Source organism: Macrobrachium rosenbergii, chromosome 5 (genome assembly GCF_040412425.1).
Source record: "Macrobrachium rosenbergii isolate ZJJX-2024 chromosome 5, ASM4041242v1, whole genome shotgun sequence".
Classification (NCBI taxonomy): Eukaryota; Metazoa; Arthropoda; class Malacostraca; order Decapoda; family Palaemonidae; genus Macrobrachium; species Macrobrachium rosenbergii.
This window is the reverse complement of record NC_089745.1, coordinates 36,423,928-36,446,376: the sequence shown is the minus strand read 5'-3', so window position 1 is coordinate 36,446,376 and position 22,449 is coordinate 36,423,928. Positions and strand designations below refer to the sequence as shown.

Genomic DNA, 22,449 nt, shown 5'->3' with positions numbered 1-22,449 from the left:
AAGATAGCACCCAATTCCTTGAGATTTATGTGCCAGGACACCTGTTCCCCTCTCCAGGTGCCTGACACTTCCTCCCCTCCTAGTGTTGCTCCCCATCCTTCCCTGGACGCGTCGGAAAACAACACTAGGTCGGGGCTCTGAAGACGAAGAGAAACCCCTTCTGCAAGCTTTAAGGGGTCGAACCACCACCTCAGATGATCCTTGATTAAAGGAGATATCGTCAAAGTCTCTTCCAGATTCTCCTTGTCCCTCCAGTTCTCCGCCATGAAAAACTGGAGCGGTCTGAGATGAAGCCTCCCCAGGGAAACAAACTTCTCCAGCGAGGAAATGGTCCCCAGCAAACTCATCCATTCCCTCACCGAGCATGTTTCTTTCCCTAGAAAGGACGAAACTTTTTCTAAGCAAAGCAGTTGCCGTTCTCGGGATGGAAAAGCTCGAAAAGCCACTGAATCCATCTGAATCCCCAGATAGACGATGGACTGCGTCGGGATCAGATGGGACTTTTCTTGGTTCACAAGAAGTCCCAGGGACTTCGTCAAATTCAGCGTCAAAGTCAGGTCCTCCAGACACTTCCCCCGAGAAGAGGCTCGAATGAGCCAATCGTCCAGGTAGAACGACACACGAACACCCGCCAGGTGAAGCCACCTCGCAACATTTTTCTTGATCACCGTGAAGATCATGGGAGCAGTGCACAAACCGAAGCAGAGAGCTCTGAACTGGAAGACTCGTCCCCCCAGCACAAACCTCAGGTACTTCCTTGACTGAGGATGTATGGGAACATGGAAGTACGCATCCTGTAAGTCCAGAGAGACCATCCAGTCCCCTGGTCTTAAAGCCCCTAGAACCGACTGGGGCGTTTCCATCTTGAATCTTTCTTTCGAAATAAAGCGATTCAAGACGCTTACATCCAAGACCGGTCTCCACTCTCCCGACTGTTTCGGGACTAAGAATAGCCTGTTGTAGAACCCCGGAGAATCCAACTTCAGAACTTGTTCCACGGCTCTCTTCTCTAACAACTGCTCCAGGAGGTCTAAAAGAGTCTGTTGCTTCTCTCGGTGGTAAGAAGGCGACAGATCCCTGGGCGACGTGCAAAGGGGTGGTAACATGAGAAAGGGGATCTTGTAACCCTTCTCTAGAACACTTAGCGACCATGCGTCTGCCCCTTTCGTTCTCCAGGCTCCCGCAAAATAAAGAAGCCTGGCTCCTACTGGTGTCTGGAGGCGTAAGGAGTCACTTTTTTCCCCTAGGTTTTGAGGGGGCCGCTCCTCTGGTGAAACCTCTTCCTCATGGAGACGATCTAGAGGAAGAAGTTCCTCCATTGAAAGGGCTTCTTCTTCCTGGCGGACAAAACTGAAGCTGAAGAAGAAGAAGGAGCTGGAGGACGTCTCGAAGAATGAGCCAGCAGATCTTGCGTGGCCTTCTCCTTAAGACTTGAGGAGATGTCCCGAATCAAAGACTGGGGGAACAGATGGCTGGACAAAGGGGCGAACAATAACTCTGCCCTTTGCGAAGGAGAGACAGACTTAGCTGTGAAGTCGCAAAACAAGGCCCTCTTCTTTAAGAGGCCCGTACCAAAGTGAGATGCCAGTTCTTCAGATCCATCCCTGACTGCCTTGTCCATACAGTTAAGGACACTAGAGAGCTCCCCCAGGGTAATTGAATCAGAGCTCCGAAGCTTAAGATCTAAAGCTCCCAAGCACCAGTCCAAAAAATTAAACACCTCCATGGTGCGGGAGAGACCCTTGAGATGATGATCTGTCTCTGACAAAGTCCAAGAAACCTTAGCAGTAGACAGATGTGACCTTCTGGGAGCGTCGACAAGACTGGTGAAATCCCCTTGAGAAGAGGAAAGAACTCTAGGGCTGATATCTTCTCCCGTCTCATACCACATACCAGCCTTGCTGGAAAGCTTAGACGGAGGCACTGCGAAAGAGGTCTTGCCATGGGACTTCCGTTCCTCCATCCACACGTTGACTTTCTTAAAAGCCCTCTTGGTCGCCAACGAGGAAGTCATCTTCAAAAACCCCGGCGCTCTCCTTGCTTTGGAAGAAGCTAACTGAGAAGGCGGAGAGAGAGGAGCCGAAGGTTTAAACTTGTCTCCGAACAAGTCTTTAAGCAATCCGGTCAAAACTTGATAATCGGAAGTAGAGGAAGCGGACGAGGGCTCGACGTCAGCAGGATCCGAATCGCCAGAAACCTCTCCCGCCACAGCCGGAGAAGCAACAGAGTCACCCAACACTTTAGGGGAACGAAGGCCTTGAGGTCCGATACGAAGAAGAGATCTTCTTTTCCCAGACGAAAGAGAATGCTCCGTAACGTCTTGAAGAGCAACCGAAGGGACGTCCTGAGGAGCGTCCTGGAGAGCGTCCTGAAGAGCGTCCACACGGGCGTCCCGCCCAAAAACCAGAAGAGCGTCCTGCCGAGCGTCCTGCACAGAAGCGTCCTGAAGAGCGGCTACCGAAGCGTCCCGGGAAGCAGCTCGCGAAGCGTCACGTTGACGAGCGTCACGACGGGGAACTTGAGAGCTAAGAGGGCGACAAGGCGACGACACAGGAGATGGAGACGACGAAAAAGGAGCAGGAGAAGGAGACTTCCTGGACCTCTTGACAGGCAAAGTCAAGTCCTTGCGACGACGAGGAGCAGAGTCCCTCTCAGCAATAAGAGAAGACAACTGCCGCTGCATCTCCAACAAAATCTTCTTAGATGGAGAAGAATCAAGTCTGGGGGGAGAGACAATCCTATGGGAAGACGATGGGCGAGGGGACGCCTTCTTCTTCCTCACAGGAGCAAGAAAGGTTCTCTCCTTAGAGCGACTGGGGCGCTCAGAAACGTCCTCATCAGACGAAATCCTAGTCCTCTTCTGCGGAGGAAAAGCTTCAAGATAACCAGCAGACGAAGAAGACTGACGAGAAGCGTCCTCTTGAACACAGCTCCTCTTCAGAGGACGAGAGTCCTTACGAGAGTTCCACCCCTTACGAGGGGAGGACGCCTCGGAGGACGAAAAGCAGTCCTTGAGAATGCGCGCCAAGCACGATCTCTGGCAGCCAGGAAGTGACAACAGGACCTGCCGAAGGGACGCCAGATCGGTGGGAAGCCCCGTAACCTTCTTGCGGCTTTCGACATGCCTTCTCCCCCTGAGTCCTGGGAGTCTGACAGCGGTCCAGGCCTAGAAGCATTATGGGGCCGATCTGACGCCCCCTCCACAACACTGGGGGGAGCACTACACTTCACAGCACTTTGAAGAGATGTCACTTTGTTTTTGAGCGCACGGATGGAATTCATGATCTCCGCCAGGGCCAAACCCTCCGCAGACACAACATCAGGGCCCGAAGGCAAAACCACAGGGACAGGTGCAACATCAACTACATTAGGATTATCAGGAGAGGAAATAACCTGACTCTTGCACACACTCCTGGAGGAAGACCTCCTGACCCTGTCACGCTCCAACTTGCGAACATACGAATCATAAGACTTCCAGCTCGCATCCGATAAAGGTTCACACTCCTTACATCGATCATCTATAAGACAAACATGCCCCCTACACCTCAAGCAAACCGAGTGAGGGTCTACCGAAGCTTTCGGTAGCCTCACCTTACAATCACTCATGCAACATACACGGAAACTAGCAGAACTAGAACCAGACATATTTAAAGAGAAGTCATAAGCAAAATCAACAACAGTCCAGAAAAAAGCGTGTGCCAATCCACAGTCCAAGATCCAATACCAAAAGTCAAGAGAATACTTAAGTGGGAATATGCAAGTTAACGAAATCCAGAGGCGGAGGTACTGTAACAGATGTTAACAGTACCGGCGACAGAGAAAATCTGAATAGAAAATGGGAATGGTTCCCGATTCCGCCTCCCAGCGGCGGGAATGAGTACTAACCACCTGGCCACTGGGTGCGTGTGCCGCGAGTTTTGAAATTCTGTCGGATTTCGGAGAAATACAGCTATATATATATCTGGCAGGTAAGTGTCATGAACAAATCAATTGACATCCTTACGCATATGCTGGAGTATGACTCATACAAGTAAAAGAATAACCCATCCTTGTGCATTTGTTAAATGGTGCTTTGTTTATATGGTGTAACTATCACTTCCCAGACAACAAGGCAATGTTTTGCATCATACAGTTGACCCTTGCCTATTCATGGTTCAGTATTCACAGATTTTTTCTGTAGAACATAACTCCAAATTATTCACGGAAAATTCACCTTATTCACAGATTGTTTTGTAGAGCATATAAAAAATATTCACTAATTATTTTAAATTTATTTTCATGACAATACTGTACATTTTTCATGATAAAAAAGATTTACTAATTTTCAAATATTAATATTAAAGTAAACAGCAAAATATCAATAATTCTTTTTTTTTTCTTAAAAAACATTCGCCAAACAATGAGTAAATTCCAAACACAAAGCTCATGGGAAAGATGATGCAGCTTGGGAAGCTGAAATATGTACTTGACATGCTATTGGCTGGCATTTGCAAAGAAGCCAATCCAGAAGCGCCATTCATTTTCCTTGGCGTTGATTGGCTGTACACCCCAAGACTTTGTCTCGTAGAGAAGTGCTGTGGGAGCCCGCATCTCTGCCAGTTCACCATCTAGACCTTCGTTGTTCAAGTGTTTCACTGCATATCTTTGTGTCTTGTTTTTCATATCTGTGCATATTTTTTAATCGTGTCCTAAGATGTCTCCTAAAAGCCCTGCTCTTTCTAAGGCTTCTGGCAAAGAGCCTAAGCAAGCAGAAGGAGGTTATGACACTCCAGGAGAAGGTTCTGGAAGTGTTCAAGGAAAGGAAAAGTTACGCCACAGTAGCGTGCCATTATGGCGTCAATGAGAGTACCATCTGGTACATCAAAAAGAAAGAGGTGGTGATAAGGAAGACCATGGATGTTAGCTTCTATGGTAGTGCCAAGACAGTTTCCACTATGCGTGATAAGAGCATTGTGAGGGTGGAGTTGCCCTCGGTGTTGTGGATAACAGATTGCCATAAGAAGAACAGCCCTCTTAACGGCAACATCATCCGTAAAAAGGCACGAAAACTCTACCAGCAGTTTTTGACTATTATGGAAGGCAGTGATGTACAGGAAGCAGGCTTCTCAGACTTCAACAACCCCACCAATGAAGAAGAGGAAGAAGCAGGACCATCATCAGCTCCTCAAGGTTTTTGGGCTAGCAAGGGGTGGTTCCACCATTTCCAGAAGCGGTTCCACCTAAAGTCTGTTTCTCTGCATGGAGAAATGACATTGGCAGACATGGAAGTGGCTGTGAAATATCTAGAGACCTTCAAGAATATCATCCGGGACAAGGGCTACTGTCCAGAACAGGTGTTCAATATGGACGAGACTGGCTTGTTCTGGAAGAAAATGCCTTCACGGGCATACCTCATGAAGGACTAAGCCAGAGCCCCTGGGTTTAAGGCCCAGAAGGAGAGGGTTACCCTCATCATGTGTAGCAATGCTACTGGCTTCATGGTGAAACCAGACCTCATTTACAAGGCTGCAAACCCCAGGGCCATCATGAATAAGAACAAGAGCTTGCTGGCTGTGTTTTGTATGCTCAACACCAAGGCCTAGATCACCAAAGTCCTTACATCTAACTGGTTCATTCAGAGCTTCATCCCTCAAGTTAAGGATTACCTCAGTGACTTGTGCATGGAGTTCAAGGTGTTGTTGATTATGGATAACGCTGGTGGCCACCCTGTGGATCTTTATTACGAGGGAGTCCAGCTCGAGTTCCTCCCTGCCAACACCACCTCTCTCCCCCAGCCTATGGACCAGGACGTGATCCGTGCCTTCAAGGCACTCTACACATGGAACTCCCAAGAGCGCCTTGGGAAGGCAATGGACACTGACAGTGAGTTTACGCTGAAGAAGTATTGGCATACATTCACGATTGCCACGTCTGACCGTCATCAGCCGATCGTTGAAGGATATGACAAAGGAGACCCTTAATGCATGCTGGAGGAAGTTGTGGCTGGAGTGTGTTCATGATTATAAGAGGCTTCTCTCCTGAAGAAATTCAACATTCAGCCATTGATAAGGCAGTCTAATTGGCGAAGATGCTTGGTGGAGAAGGCTTCGATGGCATCACCAAGGATAAGTCAGCACCCTCATTGATGTCCACTATGACCCCCTGACAGACCAGGATTTAGAAGAAGACTTGGCAAGTTCAGGGGACGAGGAGGAGGATGAGGATCTGTCCTGAATTATGTGGGCAGCCAGGGAGCTGCAGGAGATGACTGGGCATGGGATCCTAATATGGAATGCTCCATAAGGTTTTCAAATGCCCTTGATGCATGCATGGGGCCCTGTAATAACCTCCTTATCAGTAAGAAGCAGCAGCAAAAGCAGCTGCCTATTACCATGTTTCTTAAGCCCATGACGAAGGACCATCCAAAGCCTCCCAAAGCCCCTAAAGAAGGGTAATTTTGTATGATGACTTTGAAATGATATTACAGTATTTTAGGATGATAGTTTAAGGTATATTTGGTGTTTGAACTATTAAAATAGTCAGTTATAAGCATTTTTTGAGGGGGTCTCAAGTATTTGCAGGTTTCAGCTATTAGCGGGCAATTGTGGTCCCTAACCCCTGCAAATACCAGAGGTCGACTGTATATGGTATTTTACATGGTATATTTCATGATTATTGAACATCATAATTTTCATTCTTTCATGGCTTAAAGGTATTTCTTCTTACTGAATGCATCTGGGGTGTTTGTTAGAGAATAAATCTTACATTAATTCACTGGTTACTGTCCATGCCTTGTTGGTTAATTGTTACTTCCTTATTTTGACTAGCCCAAACAGTGCAACCCATGACCTTTCTAACAACACCATACTTCACTCCAAGAGTTCACAGGTTCCACAAGTCCTCATTCAAACTATTCTTAGGTCAGCAAGATCTTCCCACTTGAGGAGCTGTTTGGGCTATTGTAAAGTACTGTAATTGGTTCATAATGAAACTAATAAAATTTTTAAAAACAAAATTTTTTCATTTACAAACCCTTTAATTCACAGAAGATGTCCTCTTTCCCAGCCAATCATTTGTTGCAGTTGGTCCAAATAGCACAAAGAATGACCAAATCTGGTACTAGAGGCACTGTGGAACCCAGTTGTAGATTCAGACAGTTGGAAATTGGAAAGTGAAACTTCTTCTTCTGTTTGGTGTCAGGAGACTGCACAAACGCTTAAATAAGTTGGTGTAAAGTCATGGGCTTGTAATTAAAAAAATCAAATTTATTTTAACAAACTGCATACTTAAAGAGCCACACAATCACTTTCATACCACACTATGATTTACATAATACTGATTGGCATATAATACTGTTTGGCATAAAACAAATTATATTCAGGAGAGGTTTCAAGTTTCCCCTTTCAAACGATTAAATGGTAACAAGAAAACAAAATATTTTAGTATTACAGTATTAACTTCAGCACAGAAACATAAAATGAACCCATTCAACTGACTTCATCAAAAACCACTGAACAGATTCAAGAAAATGGCATCCACAACTATTTAGAGGTGCACTCAGACAACCAGTATACGTACAACAAATGTTCTGCAAAATACAAAAAAGATTTCATTCAGTGAAATAAATATCTGATGTACCAACCACAATTTAAGTTTTACCAGTTCCTCTCGGTATGCTCTATTAAAGATTAGTACTAAGGATACTACAATTTTAACTGACAAACACAGTACAAATCAGATTACTCAGGCTATTCACTTAAACAAACACTCCTGAAAAATTAACTGCAAATTGTAATGAATCCCATTAAATTTTTAATCCCCTAAGGGTATACAGAGGACCTCCACCAATTCGTGGTTCTGGATTCGTGGCTTTACCTGGTTGCGGATTTCTGTGTGGAACATATACACACATTATTCGCGGAAAATTCACCTATTCGCAGTATTTTTCATAGAGAAATATTCACAAATCACTGTATTTTCATATCATTTTTGTGACTAATGCACTTTTTTAGATAAAATTATTAAAATATTCAGGTATAAGCATTTTTGGTTTTTTTTTTTTTTTGGTGTTTTGAACTATCAAAATAGACAGTTATAAGCATTTTTGGAGGGGTTTTAAGCATTCATGGAATTTAGCTATTCGCTGGGGGGTGGTGGTACGCATCCTCTGCAAATACCAGGGGTCGACTTTTATATACTGTACTGTAATAGCAAATGAAATTTACACTGGAAGTGCTAGTTGTTCTTTCATCTTCCACCAATTGCTCTCCTGATACACATAAAATTACTTTTGAGAGAAATAAAGAATTTGCTCCACTTGGTAAGTTGTATTTCCTTGAATACCATACTATTATCATCAGAGACTAAAAACATTCCCTGAAAAGTGGTATAATACTATAACTTCTCTTTAACTACCAGTATTTAACTAGCTGCCCACATATAGTACAGTAATATATAGATAGTACTTTATATAAAAAATAGACAGAGGAGTGGTGTTCCACACAAAAGTACTCTAGCAGCCCAATATTCCCTGTAGCTGTTAACTATATCACCATGCATCCACTTACTGGTATAAAAATTATAACTTGAGAGTTAAAAAAGGCAAAACTTTTTCTTTCTCAATACCCAACACATTATGAAGTAGGTACTGTACATGCAGAACACTACAGTAGAACTTGGTTGACACTTTTTTTCTTATTTTCTCTTAAAAATAAAATATCTGCATACAATCAAAAATACACTAAAATAATAAAAACAAAACTTTTTATCTTGATTGGTCATGTTTGAACAAGCCTTGTAACATGGGACCTGGTAACCAAGCAGTTCATCAGAAGAGTTGCAGTCCCTCAAAAGATGTCTTCAAGTGCCAGAACTGTCCATGAACCACAGCAGCCATTAAATCACAGTTGCCAAATGGCTAATAGTACTGCCATGATTCTTGGTAATCCAGTGATTCATCAGTCTAGTAGGTGCTAATGAAGAATCCAGTGTTCAATTAACAAGGGTGCCTATGGAGAAACAAGTTTGATGAATAATGGGTGCCTGGTGTACCACAGGTGTCCAAAGAACCTAAGGTACGAATATGTCACAGCCATCTGAAGTCACATTAATCTTCTGAGTTAAGTGATGGGTTCTCCACAAAGACCTGTCCTATATGTTCTTTCACCTTGGGTCAGGCCTCGGTATCTTGTCTTCCAAAGCTGCTGAACTCACTACTCACTGATTTCACATCATATATCATTGCTATCATCACTTTCTGGCCTTTCAACAAAATGAAAGAATAGCCAAAAACCTACCCAATGCCTATGCTACTAAACTTGTGACATCCTTGAGGATCTTGCCCTTAAGGGTTCAGACTTAAAGGTAAATATACATGTTTCCTTTCCTTTCGCAGCTGGAATAGACCTGGCACAGTCAGCCTCCTGATTAAGTGTTCACTCAGTTTCATGCCCTTACTCTTCTTTCTGCTAAAATATATCTAACCCTCCCATCTGTCCCCAGTTACATCAAACCAGGAAGCACATTGAAAACACACATCTCTGTACACCTCTACACCTCTAACAAGAGAGAATAAGGATCAAACTAGAAAAAAAAAATAATAGAAATGGATGCTGACAAATAATGTAAAGGTTATATCTTACAGTACTTGCATATAAGATGAAATTACCCTTTTAGAAGTAATAATTAACAAGCTACGCTGTCACAACAAAGTTAACTGAACACCATGTCTGCTCAGTAGCATATACCTATTACCCACCCAAAGGGCATTACATCATACAGTATTACCTGCCCATGGGGCTCAACATATCCACCTAGAAGGCAACAACCAGTGCTGCAGAGTAGAGTTCTCACTGATAACTTACTCAACTTAAAAATTACAACAGCAGTGATGAGACCAAGATTGTCTATCACCTCTCTATCTATATTACTTGGGCTAAGCCAAATTATAAGCGAGAACATAGTCTGATAACAATACCAACAAACTGAGCTAAGGAATGGCAGCTGATGATAAGCTGAGTAGGGTACTTTCCTTATTGGGGGGATTCACAACTGGGAAAAGATGTAACACTTCTTTCAAGTAGGAGCTTGCTCCATTTCTCACCATATATTATTTAAGAGGTTTGTTAATGAACGAACACACATTCAGAATAAGGTTTAGCTGCTTCAAAATGAATACTAGATTTCTCTGAGCACTTTTATATTACACTTAACCTTGGCCTGTTTTGATAAACCATTCAAATAAAAACTGGCTTAGACCCTCTTATCAAAGCAGTCACAGGTTTGGATTCAGTGAACCTGGGAATTTTAAAACTTTAGCCAGATTTGACTTTAGCTTGAACAATAATTGCAAGGAAATACCTACTAATAATTACACACCTATAGAAAAAAAATTGTCGCTAGTGTCGTTTCCCAAGACTTAGTTGACTATCAATTGACACAGAAGACATATTTCACAGTGAAAAAATTACACAGGAGAAAAAGGTAAGTACTGCTAATTCAAATGTGCTGTTACATTAGAAATTCACCATATTTCTAACCTATCAAGATTCAATCATTGCAAATATTAAGGGATCTAGGGGGCTGGCCCCTTGGTTTGGTCATGGCACCTAATCATGGGCTGAGTAGGATTCTACACCCAAGGAGGCAAAGAATTATAATCAATACACTAGTGTATAGTCATACAGAAGCATGACTTGAAAAATTTTTGGAGCCACTACAGTATTTATTAAGAATGCAGGCTAACATACAGTGTACCCATTTGTTCAAAGTGCACTGCAATATTTGTTTGAGCCTAACTTAGCTTATTCCAAGGCTGTATGCTAGCCTAGTGCATAATCCGGCAAACTTAATTTAGTACTTATATAGAGCAATTCAACATCCTGCTTCCAGAGTGGCTATTTTAGCACCATCCCTCTAAACGTTTTGCAGTTAAACATCCTTATTCCCAAAGTTCATCACTTTACCATTTCTCCCTTTCCATGTTTCTACCAACACTTTTATTCATGTCATACCTATTCTTCAGCTGTACTGTAGTGTACAGTGTTGTTTTACAATAGTACTTATTGACATATTTACCAGTCTACCGAATTTGATAAACACAAGTATATAAGACAATCTACATTCTCAGGGAGACCAGTTCCCTGAAATCCTTTGTTAATTACCAAATCTAATTTCCTTAAGTTGATGACCTTTCACCTATAACCCTTAGACCTCTTTTCAGCTGGATACAAAAAGAGTCAAATTCATTGTCTTGAGATGTTATGCCTTTGTGGAAGCGATGACTGTCCTTAAGACTGTTATTAATCACTGAAAGGAGGCCATTACTTCCCAAGCTATGTCCAACAAGTGAAGTGATAATGTAGGGATGAGCTATACCAGGAGAACTATAAAAACCCCACTTGCCATTTGGGGTTGGGAACTTGGTGCTGCCCTAGTCTAGCAGCTTCACTAGGCCTATCATCAAGGTATGTCCCCCAAGGATCTAAACTCCTCCAACAATATGGGTCAGTGGATGACAGAATAGAATTTATTCAAGCCATTGTTAATATCTTCATGCCAGTTGCAAAGCTCCAACATTATAAAAAAAATGATACCTGTATACTTAAAACACCAGTACAGTATTTGTCCACCTTCAAACTGTCCGGTCAGAGCTCTGAGGTACTATCTGAGTAGGTGTTCAGTTTAGAACCCTTTCTCACCCTCTGTCTAAGAATGCCTTGTCATTCTTCCTAAGGGACTTGATTTCGGAGGCACATTCACAGATCCCAGAAGACATGTTGCCAACTTTTAAAGTGAAAGCTCAAGCAGTCAGAGCAGTATCTACCTCTTTGACTTTCAGCCACGATATGTCCCTAACTTCCATTCTTCAGTCGACCTACTGGAAGTGCAGGTCTATTTTTGCATCTCACTATTTGGAGGTGGAAAGAGTCTTTGATGACTGCAGTACCTTGGGACCGTTATCAGTGGCTGGCATGATATTGGGTAAGGATTCATAGGAAGCACTCTTTTCTCCTACTCTCCTTTCACCTTGGTGTAAGGTTTTCAAGTTTTGGGGAAACTGGGGGTACAGTGTACCTGGAATACCCACCAGTCTTAGTGGATGGGTTGTGACAGCATTGTCTGGTTGTTTTTAAATTTGGTATTGTGCCCACGGCAAGGGAACTTTTGTATGCATTGCTAACCATCAGACCTATCCTCCGTGGCAAAGCTCCCACTTAACCCTTAAACGCCCACTGGACGTATTTTACGTCAACAAAAATTGTCTGTCGGGTGCCAAGTGGACATAAAATACGTCGACTACAAAGAGTTTTTTTTTAAATATTCATGGAAAAATACTTATAAGCCTTGTTGCGAAAAATTTTAAATCACGTGCCTTGAGGGATGCTGGGAGTTCACAGATCATGCTGTTGTTTTGTTTACAAGCGTGACCCAGCTGCGCATGCACGAATTTCTTTCTTATCCCAAAAGAAAGCATCAGCTAACTCTGCTGAAAATCTCAGAAATTCTTTAGTCACTTTGTCGTAATTTTTGCACCATTTTCTATTAGCCTTTACATAAAGTTTTATATATGAAAATGTGTGCAATTTCATGTAGAATACAACAAAAAATAACTAATGGTTGTAGCTTTTATCAATTTTGACATATTTTCATATAAATCACAATAAGTGCCAAAATTTCAACCTTCGGTCGACTTTGACTCAACCAAAATGGTCGAAAATGCAATTGTAAGCTAAAACTCTTACATTCTAGTAATATTCAATCATTTACCTTCATTTTGCAACAAACGAGAAGTCTCTAGCACAATATTTCAATTTATGGTGAATTTTTGAAAAAAACTTTTTCCTTACATCCACGCTAACTCTGCTGAAAATCTCAGAAATTCTTTAGTCACTTTGTCGTAATTTTTGCACTGTTTTCTATTAGCAATTACATAAAGTTTTATATATGAAAATGTGCACAATTTCATGTAGAATACAACAAAAAATAACTCATGGTTGTAGCTTTTATCAATTTTGACATATTTCCATATAAATCACAATAAGTGCCAAAATTTCAACCTTTGGTCAACTTTGACTCGACCAAAATGGTCGAAAAATGCAATTGTAAGCTAAACCTCTTACATTCTAGTAATATTCAATCATTTACCTTCATTTTGCAACAAACGAGAAGTCTCTAGCACAATATTTCAATTTATGGTGAATTTTTGAAAACTTTCTCCTTACATCCGCTCTAACTCTGCTGAAAATCTTGTAAGAGCCTGACGCCGTCTCTTCCAAACACGTGTGTTCGTGTGTTCATCGTCCATCGGAGTGGACAAGACAACAAGAGCATCTTGTTTTCTTTCTCTAAAGGAACGCGATTTCAACCATACAATATTTCAGTCTGTTTCTCCCTAACCATTGTTGTCTTGATGTATGTACAATCACCACTACTTGCATTGCCATGCAAGCATTCTAATCATGTACTCATAATGTTCCAACGAATCTTCTGTATCAAACTGTGTGTATGTTTCTGATGTTACATAAAGTGTTATACATGAAAATGTGCGCAATTTCATGTAGAATACAACAAAAAATAACTCATGGTTGTAGCTTTTATCAGTTTTGAAATATTTTCATATAAATCATGATAAGTGCCAAAATTTAAACCTATGGTCAACTTTGACTCGACCGAAATGGTCGAAAAATGCAATTGTAAGCTAAAACCCTTACATTCTAGTAACATTCAATCATTTACCTTCATTTTGCAACAAATGGGAAGTCTCTAGCACAATATTTCGATTTATGGTGAATTTTTGGAAAAAACTTTTTCCTTACCTCCGCCAGCGCTAACTTGGCTGAAAATCTCAGAATTTCTTTAGTCACCTTGTTGTAATTTTCGCTCCATTTTCTATTAGGCGTTACATAAAGTGTTATACATGAAAATGTGCGCAATTTCATGTAGAATACAACAAAAAATAACTCATGGTTGTAGCTTTTATCAGTTTTGAAATATTTTCATATAAATCATGATAAATAGAAAAAATTTGTCCTTCAGTCAACTTTAACTCGACCGAAATGGTTGAAAACTGCAATTGTAAGCTAAAACACTTACAGTCAAGTAACATTCAATCAATTACCTTCATTTTGCAATAAACAGAAAGTCTCTAGCACAGTATTTCGATTTATGGTGAATTTTAAAAAAAAAACTTTTTTTTTACGTCCGCTCGTTACAAATTCATGCATCATTTTGTGATAATATTTTCTCTGTGTTGCTTTGATAGTTTTACAATTTGTTATATACCAAAATCATCACAATTTAGTGTACAATACGACGAAAAAAAAATAACTCATTAGCTTTAACCGTTTTGCTCACAGCGCGATTTGTATACAATTATATATGAAATTCTTTTTGCGCTGTCATATATTCCAATATTTATATATGATAATCATATTTTTTTTCATTTCTGATGGTTGCATACTAAACTTCAGGCAATGACAAAAAGGAGCCAAAATGAACTCTTAATCTTAAAAACTAAGCGTGCTGTGATTTTTTAAAAAAACTTTTTCTGCTTCGCGCTAACTCCCAAACCCTGCCGGCATACAGCAGACACTTTTGTAAATAGAGGCTCGGCGTTTAAGGGTTAAGTAGAGGCGACCCAAGGCTCAACTGCCATGCCACTACAGGTTCAGATGAGCACCAACCCGAGGCAGTATTCACTTTCAGTAGCTCTCTATCATGTAAGGAAACAACAAGCATTGTATCAATGCTGGCAGATTTTTTCTATTGCAAAGTCATTACCATGTTTTAATGTTTTGGAGGAGAATATGTCCATGTATCCCACCTCCATTCAATGTGGGATTCAGCTATGTAATTACTTGGTAAGTTACTTATAAGAAAATTACATTTTTATAATACAGTAAAATTAAGTTTCATATATACTTATCAAGTAATTACAGAGTCAGAGGCCACCCTCCTTCCCTCTTATGGACATAAGGGCACAAACAAACTATACCTGCCGGTTATCTCCCATGTGATCCAACAGTGGGTGGAGCCTGTCACCTGCACAAAACAGTAGAAGCGCTACCACGAATTTTTTTTAAAAAGTTGCTGTGCGAGTTAGAAACATCAGCTATGTAATTACTCAGTAAGTATATATGAAACTTAATTTTATTATGAAAATGTCATTTTATTTTTCTCTGTTGATTGTGTGTTTGCTTGCACTTCACTATAATAAATGGTGTATTGTAATTCTCATACATCTGAGAAAAAATAACATTAAAAAAAATAGATATTTAAACAAACATATTTCATAGATTAATAAACCATGGTCATGTTCAGCAGCATTTTTTGATACTGTAAGTTCTGATGATGTCACAACTTGCTCCTTCATGTTTGTTTAAAAGTAAATACAGATAGAGTGTATTGCTTAAGCAGTGATGACAGTTTTGTATTAGCAGTGGTAGCTGGTAGTGTCAGCAGTGAAGACTGATAATATTAATGGTGATGATAGATTACTTTAGTGTTGTTAGTTGATAGTAGTTAGTGCTATTAACAATGGCCATACTGGTGATGGAGGTCAGTGGTGATATTTGGTACTGTTGACGTTAGTACTGCAACTTAACCTACCATGATAGCTTAGCAAAGGATGTCAGTCTGAATTTTCCTGATTTTTGTACATCAGAATTCTATAATGCACACCTGATGTGTACAGTAAAGAGAAATGGGCCGAGCATGAAAAAAACATGAGACATTCAGCTAGGGGGTCTGGGTTGGCTGCATTTTTATTTTTCCCAGATCAGGCTTGTCATAATTGGGGTGGCCCTTATAAGCCCAAAAATATAATCGAAGCCATTTCTGCAGTTTTCCTATTTTTAGTGTACAGTATTTTTGCATCAAGTACTTAACTTACACTCTATGATTTACAGTGCTTAGATTATCTCAAGTCTTGGGGGGGACAAGGTAAAAGAACTTTAGAACCTCTTCCTCTAATAAGGGTTCAAAAGTTTATATACATAATGTAGAGGCCACGGAGTGCACTGGCCTGTGGTCACTGGCATAATGGAACCAACAGCTTTTGTCAAGTTTTCAACTTTTGTTTGTTAAATCTGGCAATTAGCACAATATTTTTATTAACAAAATTCAGCAATTAGCGCAATAATTTGATTGTTAACAAAGTTCCCAATTATCTATACCATAATAAATAGTATGAATAAGTATTTTCCTTCAGTTCTACATCTGGCTGACATCTTTATTTCCTATTTCATCGGTAAAGATCACCTGCACTTTGTTTTCTCAATTCCCATGCAACTCAAAGGCAATCCAGTAATTACAGTTAGTGTTTCACTGGATGGAGGACAACTTATTTCCAACAATGATTTTTTTTTTTTTTTTTTTTTTTTTTTGAAAAAAGCTCTTCATGGTTCCAGATGAAGAAAACATTGAAAATTTCTTGTTTCAAAAAGATATTTTATATTCCTATCAGGGAGGAGCAAGATCAGTTGATGAAAATGGATCTGACTGGGAATATAAAAATTTAAGATAAAATCCAAATGAAGTGCCATTAGTCAGTTTATAAGATATTTTTTTATTTATTAATTAACTGAAACAAACAAGTAATCATAATATATAGTATACTGTATATATTTTACTTCCAAGTTATTTAGAGGTGAGGCTGGGAATTCCAAATAATCATGATATAGTATACAGTATATATTTTAATACCAAGTTATTTAGAGGTGAGGCTGGGAATTCAACATATCTACAAATCTAGTCTACAACAATCATATAATGATACTCTAGATGCAAAAGTACCCAGGGAATTTTGTTTACCATCAGGTTCTCAGGTTGACAAGAGATGAAAATAAGTGAGGAAATTTTGCAAAAATGGGTTGGTCTCAATGTGCTATAGTAAAATCCATGGCTCTTTGCAGCTAAGCCCTGCCCATTGCACGCCAGTGATTGGCTAGCTCTCAAAAGGGGAATGACGTCACACTAACAGTCCATAAGATTACCAGTACGGCTTGGACTCCATTCGGTAATTTTGAGCTCTGTGCATGAATGACACCACAGATTTGAGTTCCTGGAGTTGTGAAGTATGCAATGATATCTCCAATAAAAGAAATATTAAATTTTAAATCATTATGAAGATCTTGGATCATTCTGTCTGTGCATCTTTTTTTTTTATTATGCAAAGCCTAAATACACAAGCATCTTTTTATTTTTAATTGGTGTTGGCCTACATAAGCAGTCCCACATAGACCACATTAATTGAAATGAAGCATAGACTTGTGCAGCCAGTTCCAATATTGTATTAGGGTATTATTTCATTAAAATCCTGCATGCCAGATGTTAGTATCAATGTGAGATTAGGCTCTCACATATCCAATTCTTATATTTTGAGGCAATGACAGGACATAGGCCTATACTCAATTTCTTATATTTTGAGGCAATGACAAGGCATAAGCCTACACATCAATTTCTTATCTTTTGAGGCAATGACAGGTCATAGGCCTACAATAAAATTCTTATATTTTGAGGTATTGACTTGTCAATTTCTTATTGTAAATAGTTTTCTGCAAGTATCTGTTAGAAATAAAGTAGCTTTCAATTAATATAGTAGCTTCAACTCTACGATATATGTAAAATGTATATGCATACAGTGGAATGTACATGTGTAAGCAAGTGCATATACACATACAGTACATGTATACATGGGTCAATGGCCATAGTAATTGTAACACACTTATACCACAGAGAATAAAATAAGAATTGTGGGCATGTAACCAATGGCACACATAGACCAATCACAGGGCTGTCTCAGCTTTAGACAAAACTACTGAACTTCTCTCAATAAATTATACAGTATAGAAAATATATTTACAAAAGGGCTAACATATATTACTGTGATCATTAAATATAAGGCTGCTGTAGCATTTCTATGAAAATGAAAGCTATGGTAAGAAGGCATTATAAGATACATAACAAATAAAAAAAAATAGCAGAAAAAGACGTGTATGAGATGACCAAAGTCAGTCTGCAAGAATCATGATTTGGGGGGCATTCTTGTTGGACAAAAGGATAGATAGTTTCAGTACTCTCTCTTTCTGTGTGTGTTGTCAGGAGAATATTCTAACACAGACTGTATTCACAGGATCTTTGATTACATTTAATTAAAACCAATTACTAAATTTCAATTAACAATAGCAGGCAGATAATTCTTTACACTACTATTTTACGAACAGGTCTATGTTTATTCTGCAACGTTAGGTCACCCTACGAAAAGTGTTCGAAGACATTACAAGAATCATAACAGCAACAACAAAAACAAGAATAAACACAACAACAACCATCATAAAACGGCTGAATATAAGGTAGGCCTATAATCCAAACATCATAAGCTGCATACTAACTGACAAAAAGACATTGGGCATTATAGGTCTGCATCATTTTTTAAGACCCTATTATTTCGAAAGGAGATAATGTCATTAAGAAAATTCTCTGCAAATTATATCCAGTATGACTTACAGCCTATCATACTGTACCTTTAACCTAAACATAGGCATACTCTGGGTTTGTAGAGTGCAATCACTGCTTGTCATCCCACCAAATGTGTACATGATTTCAATGAAATCAATTTATGACTATTAAACTGCAGTAAAATTTCCTAAAATCAATATGAAATACCAGTCTGCACAGCTCAATGACAGCCTCTCTGTTTAAATTTAGAATGGCAAACACGCTTGACAATATCAAACAATAATTATCATTGTCCTGTAATTCAAGTGCACTGATTCAAACTCAGACAGTCCTTGTGTCATCTCCGTGATCAGGTGAACATTATTTACAAAAACTACACTGCAGCATCATGGAACTCTCCTACTTCATTCATATTTTCCTATATTTTTGCCATTTTTTGGGAGATGTGTACTGGCCTATGATTTTATTTCAGGGGATAATATAACATTTCCTTTTGATAATTAGCAGAACTTAATTTACCTTTGTTGCTAAAACGACCATTGCTAAATTAATGAAGATGAAAAGAACCACAGATTAACCAACTTTCCAAAACCATCACCAACCAGTCAGCTTCAAGAAATGGTTGTGAAGTAAGCAGTGGGTAGAGCTTAGCTGCAAAGAGCAGTGGATTTTGCTATAGTAACTACTGGGGAGCTAAAACAATGGCAGGGTATTCACTGATAAGCATCAGCAGTCTGTATGGTGAGCTTTTGAACCCTGAAGCCCCTACTATATGGAGCATGACACCCTCCACCAGGTTAGGACACATAACTACATTTCACTTGCTTTCATTTCCTTCCCCCTTGGCCTACAAAATCTGGTTTTTCCCCTGTCATTCCCTATTGCATAGCAAAATGTTAGACAGGAAAATGGACGAGTTAAAAATTTGGTAAATGTAAAGGAGATGGCCACATGAATATATAGTTGTTTAAATTTAATTTTTTGGTTAAACAATGTAGAAAATGGTGTACATAATGCAGTACAGATGAGAACATCTGAGAAATTTACTGAATTAAAGAAAAATTGGCCACCTTATGTCTATATTTTTACTTTCCTCCACTAGGGGATTAAAGTTAAAATGTAATCAAAAGATGGCAAATTTCTCATTATCTTGGTAACTTTCTAAGATTCTCTCACCTGTACTGCACTATATACTCTTTTCTATAGACTATTATTTAGCCCAAAATTATATTAATAAAGGATATCTTCATGCAGCCTCCTTCTTTACATTGGTAGAACTAAGTAGTAGCTCCGCGGCAGCGACGGCCTTCTAACTTGACTTTTTCTAGTTTTTTGGTTGCTTATTAAGAATTTGCCATTATTTTTTGTTGGTCGACTGTAATTAACCTGTATATAATTAACTTCAAAAGTTGTACATTGGCCATCCAGGAATGCTGCCAATCATATGCTGTGTTATAGTGGAGCTTTTGGTAAAAATTAGAGTTTCCTTCATCGGGGTGGTTCAGGGGGTGGAGCCCCTGACTAAGCAACACGGCCTGCTAGGTTACGGTAGGTTAGGGTACGTTAGGTTAGTGTAGTTCCTTTTATAATAGGTTTCCTTACCCAATACCTTTCTTAAACATGTGGCTCCCTAATGACTTGCGAATGCACGGAACCATTCCATAACAACAGCATGGTGGTCCAGTCTTTCTCCCATCGTTTCCAAAACCCCGCATTCCCAAAGGGTTCCCAACCATGTTGGGTAGATATGAGGTTAATAATAATTGACCAACAATAAACACCACCACCTCCTTCATCAGCAACACTAAAAGTATAGGAAAAATCAATTTCCAAGGTAATAGTCCGTGTAGAGCTCTTACTTAGAAATGCCAAATTTTACCAAGCTTTCCAATGGAAAAAGTGTTAAATAAGAAAAACTATATATTCATAATTCATTAGGATACGAGTTTAGAGTAGCCTTCATTCATTTCCCATGTGTTTCCTGTATTTAAAATTACAGTTGATTGGACGCAACTAACACAAAAGTTTCAGTATTTTACCCTAAACTTCAATATTCACACCACTAAAAGGGGATAAAGGAAATATGGCTAAAATAGACTTAGCCTAGGCGTAATATCTTTACCTCTGCCTTGTCAAGTTGTGTCACTGGGTGTTTATGCATAGCCTATTAAACAAAACAAACAAAACAAAAAAAGGCGGAATCCTTACTGACCTGATACTATTGCGGAAGCGTAAAGTATCCTAGCCTATACCTTTTCAGTAGGCTGACATGGAATATTGCCTTGCTCTTCCTAGCTAGCCTAGTCGTATTTGGCAAGGTCAGGCTACCTTTCACAGGCTATTTCCAACGGGAAACCTAGGACTGACTTCTTATTTCGTTTAAGTTGGGTGACGATAAAGGTACCAGTAGCATGGCTTCTGAAACTTTTAGGCGTATCTAAAACGTCAGCTAAGTTGGGATTGTTTGCCACCTCAACAGGGAAAGTCGGGAGGGAGGTGAGCTGCAAATTGCCTAGGAGATGGTGTTCTTATCGCTCACTTAACAAGTCGTATCTAAGCTATCCGGTCTGCGCCTATTCTCGTTTCATTTCAATTTTTGCTTAATCTACAAAGTATGCTATAAAAAAAAATCCCGACCACTAAATCCTACTTGTTTATTTTGCTGTTTTTAATTTCTTTTCAAATATAAAACTTCGTTCTGTAGTACCCTGACCATGGAACCAAAATAACGAAGTTAAATGAAAATTTGTACAGCTTTGTGGAAATGTACATGTAAACAAAGCTTGATTCTTCTTCTTTTCCTGATGCTGTAACGCAAAAACACTCCTGCACTCTCTTCGGGTACGGACTGTATAGTAGTATTGGTTCAGCGTAATCAGGATAACATTGTATTTTATTTGGTGTACTTTGATTCCCATATCAAATTTTCCATTATGATTACATTGACTAGAAGTGAAGTTTAACCTTACAATGTAATTGTCCAAAAAATAGTTTTTTGTGTGTGTGTGTGCAGATGGTTAAAAATGTTACAATCCGTAATAATACACTTACATCATCTACCTACCATGATTGATTTATGCGTGTACGTGACAAGGTAGCAGAGAAGTTCAGCTGAAAGCAGACCATCTAATTTACTTGTTACTTAGGAGGGAGACGCAAAGAAACTGCTCTGATATTTGTCTGAATCTATCGTTCGCTAGTATCTAATTTAATATTCAGTGAATCCACAGGGTGACCGGTAAGTATTTAAGCAATACGGATGTAACAGGTGGAGTGAGCACCTTGGAATTACACAGATGACGTGTGCTAAAGCGACGATAAACTTTGATGATTTAGCATTATTAAGTATATGCTAGTAAGACGGAAGGGAAACTTTCTATGTATGTATTTTTTCTTTAAAAGCGCTATTCTAAAATTATAAATGAACTAGGCGATATTGGCAGTGTGGGAGATTTTTGGCTGCAATTCTGTTCACAATATTTGAAGTTTTTGGTTACAACGTTTCTCACGTTATCATTCTTAGTGCTTGAGATGGACAGTGCCAAAGCAGAAGTAATTCTTGGAAACTATTTGGAGCAATTTTCCACAGTAAGTTTAGTAGCCGGTATTCAATAACAAAATAATTCATCTTGGTAAATGTAATTCAATGCTTACTGTTGGCCAGATTTATGACTTTCCAACCTTATCAGATGCACGCAGTATGAAACAATTTTTAGTTGGTTGTCATCCTTGTGTTATATCATGAGTTAACCAGTGCGCCTCTGGCCTTTTGATATATTGTGCTCCTTTTATACAAATTGTTTGCAAGACTTACCTAGCGTCATAATTATTTCCCAGTAGGATATGGATACAGCAGACTTGAAAATATATAAATTCTAATTCAATAAGCTCAGTCCCTTTTTTTTTTCTTCTGAATAAGGTTCAAGATATTAACACTCATTTTAGTTTTCTGAAAAGAAAACTATTGTGCCGGCTTTGCTGTCCGTCCGCACTTTTTTCTGTCTGCCCTCA

At 39.4% G+C, this 22,449-nt stretch overlaps 1 protein-coding gene across 6 annotated transcripts in view; it reads right to left on the bottom strand.

The window, feature by feature from the left end:
• Nucleotides 1-22,449, bottom strand: part of LOC136838657 (molybdate-anion transporter-like) — a 77,043-nt gene that overhangs the window by 33,039 nt on the left and 21,555 nt on the right. Inside the window, exon 1 of one of the 6 annotated variants that reach the window (XM_067103988.1) lies at nt 21,503-21,634. The exons of 2 other annotated variants lie outside the window; for them this stretch is intronic. In XM_067103988.1, the coding sequence (XP_066960089.1) occupies nt 21,503-21,505 (3 nt within the window). In that variant the 5' untranslated portion in view covers nt 21,506-21,634. Of the gene's footprint in view, nt 1-20,650; nt 21,040-21,502; nt 21,635-22,449 lie in introns of those variants that run through there. 3 more of the 6 variants (XM_067103987.1, XM_067103984.1, XM_067103989.1) reach the window with 3 other exon arrangements.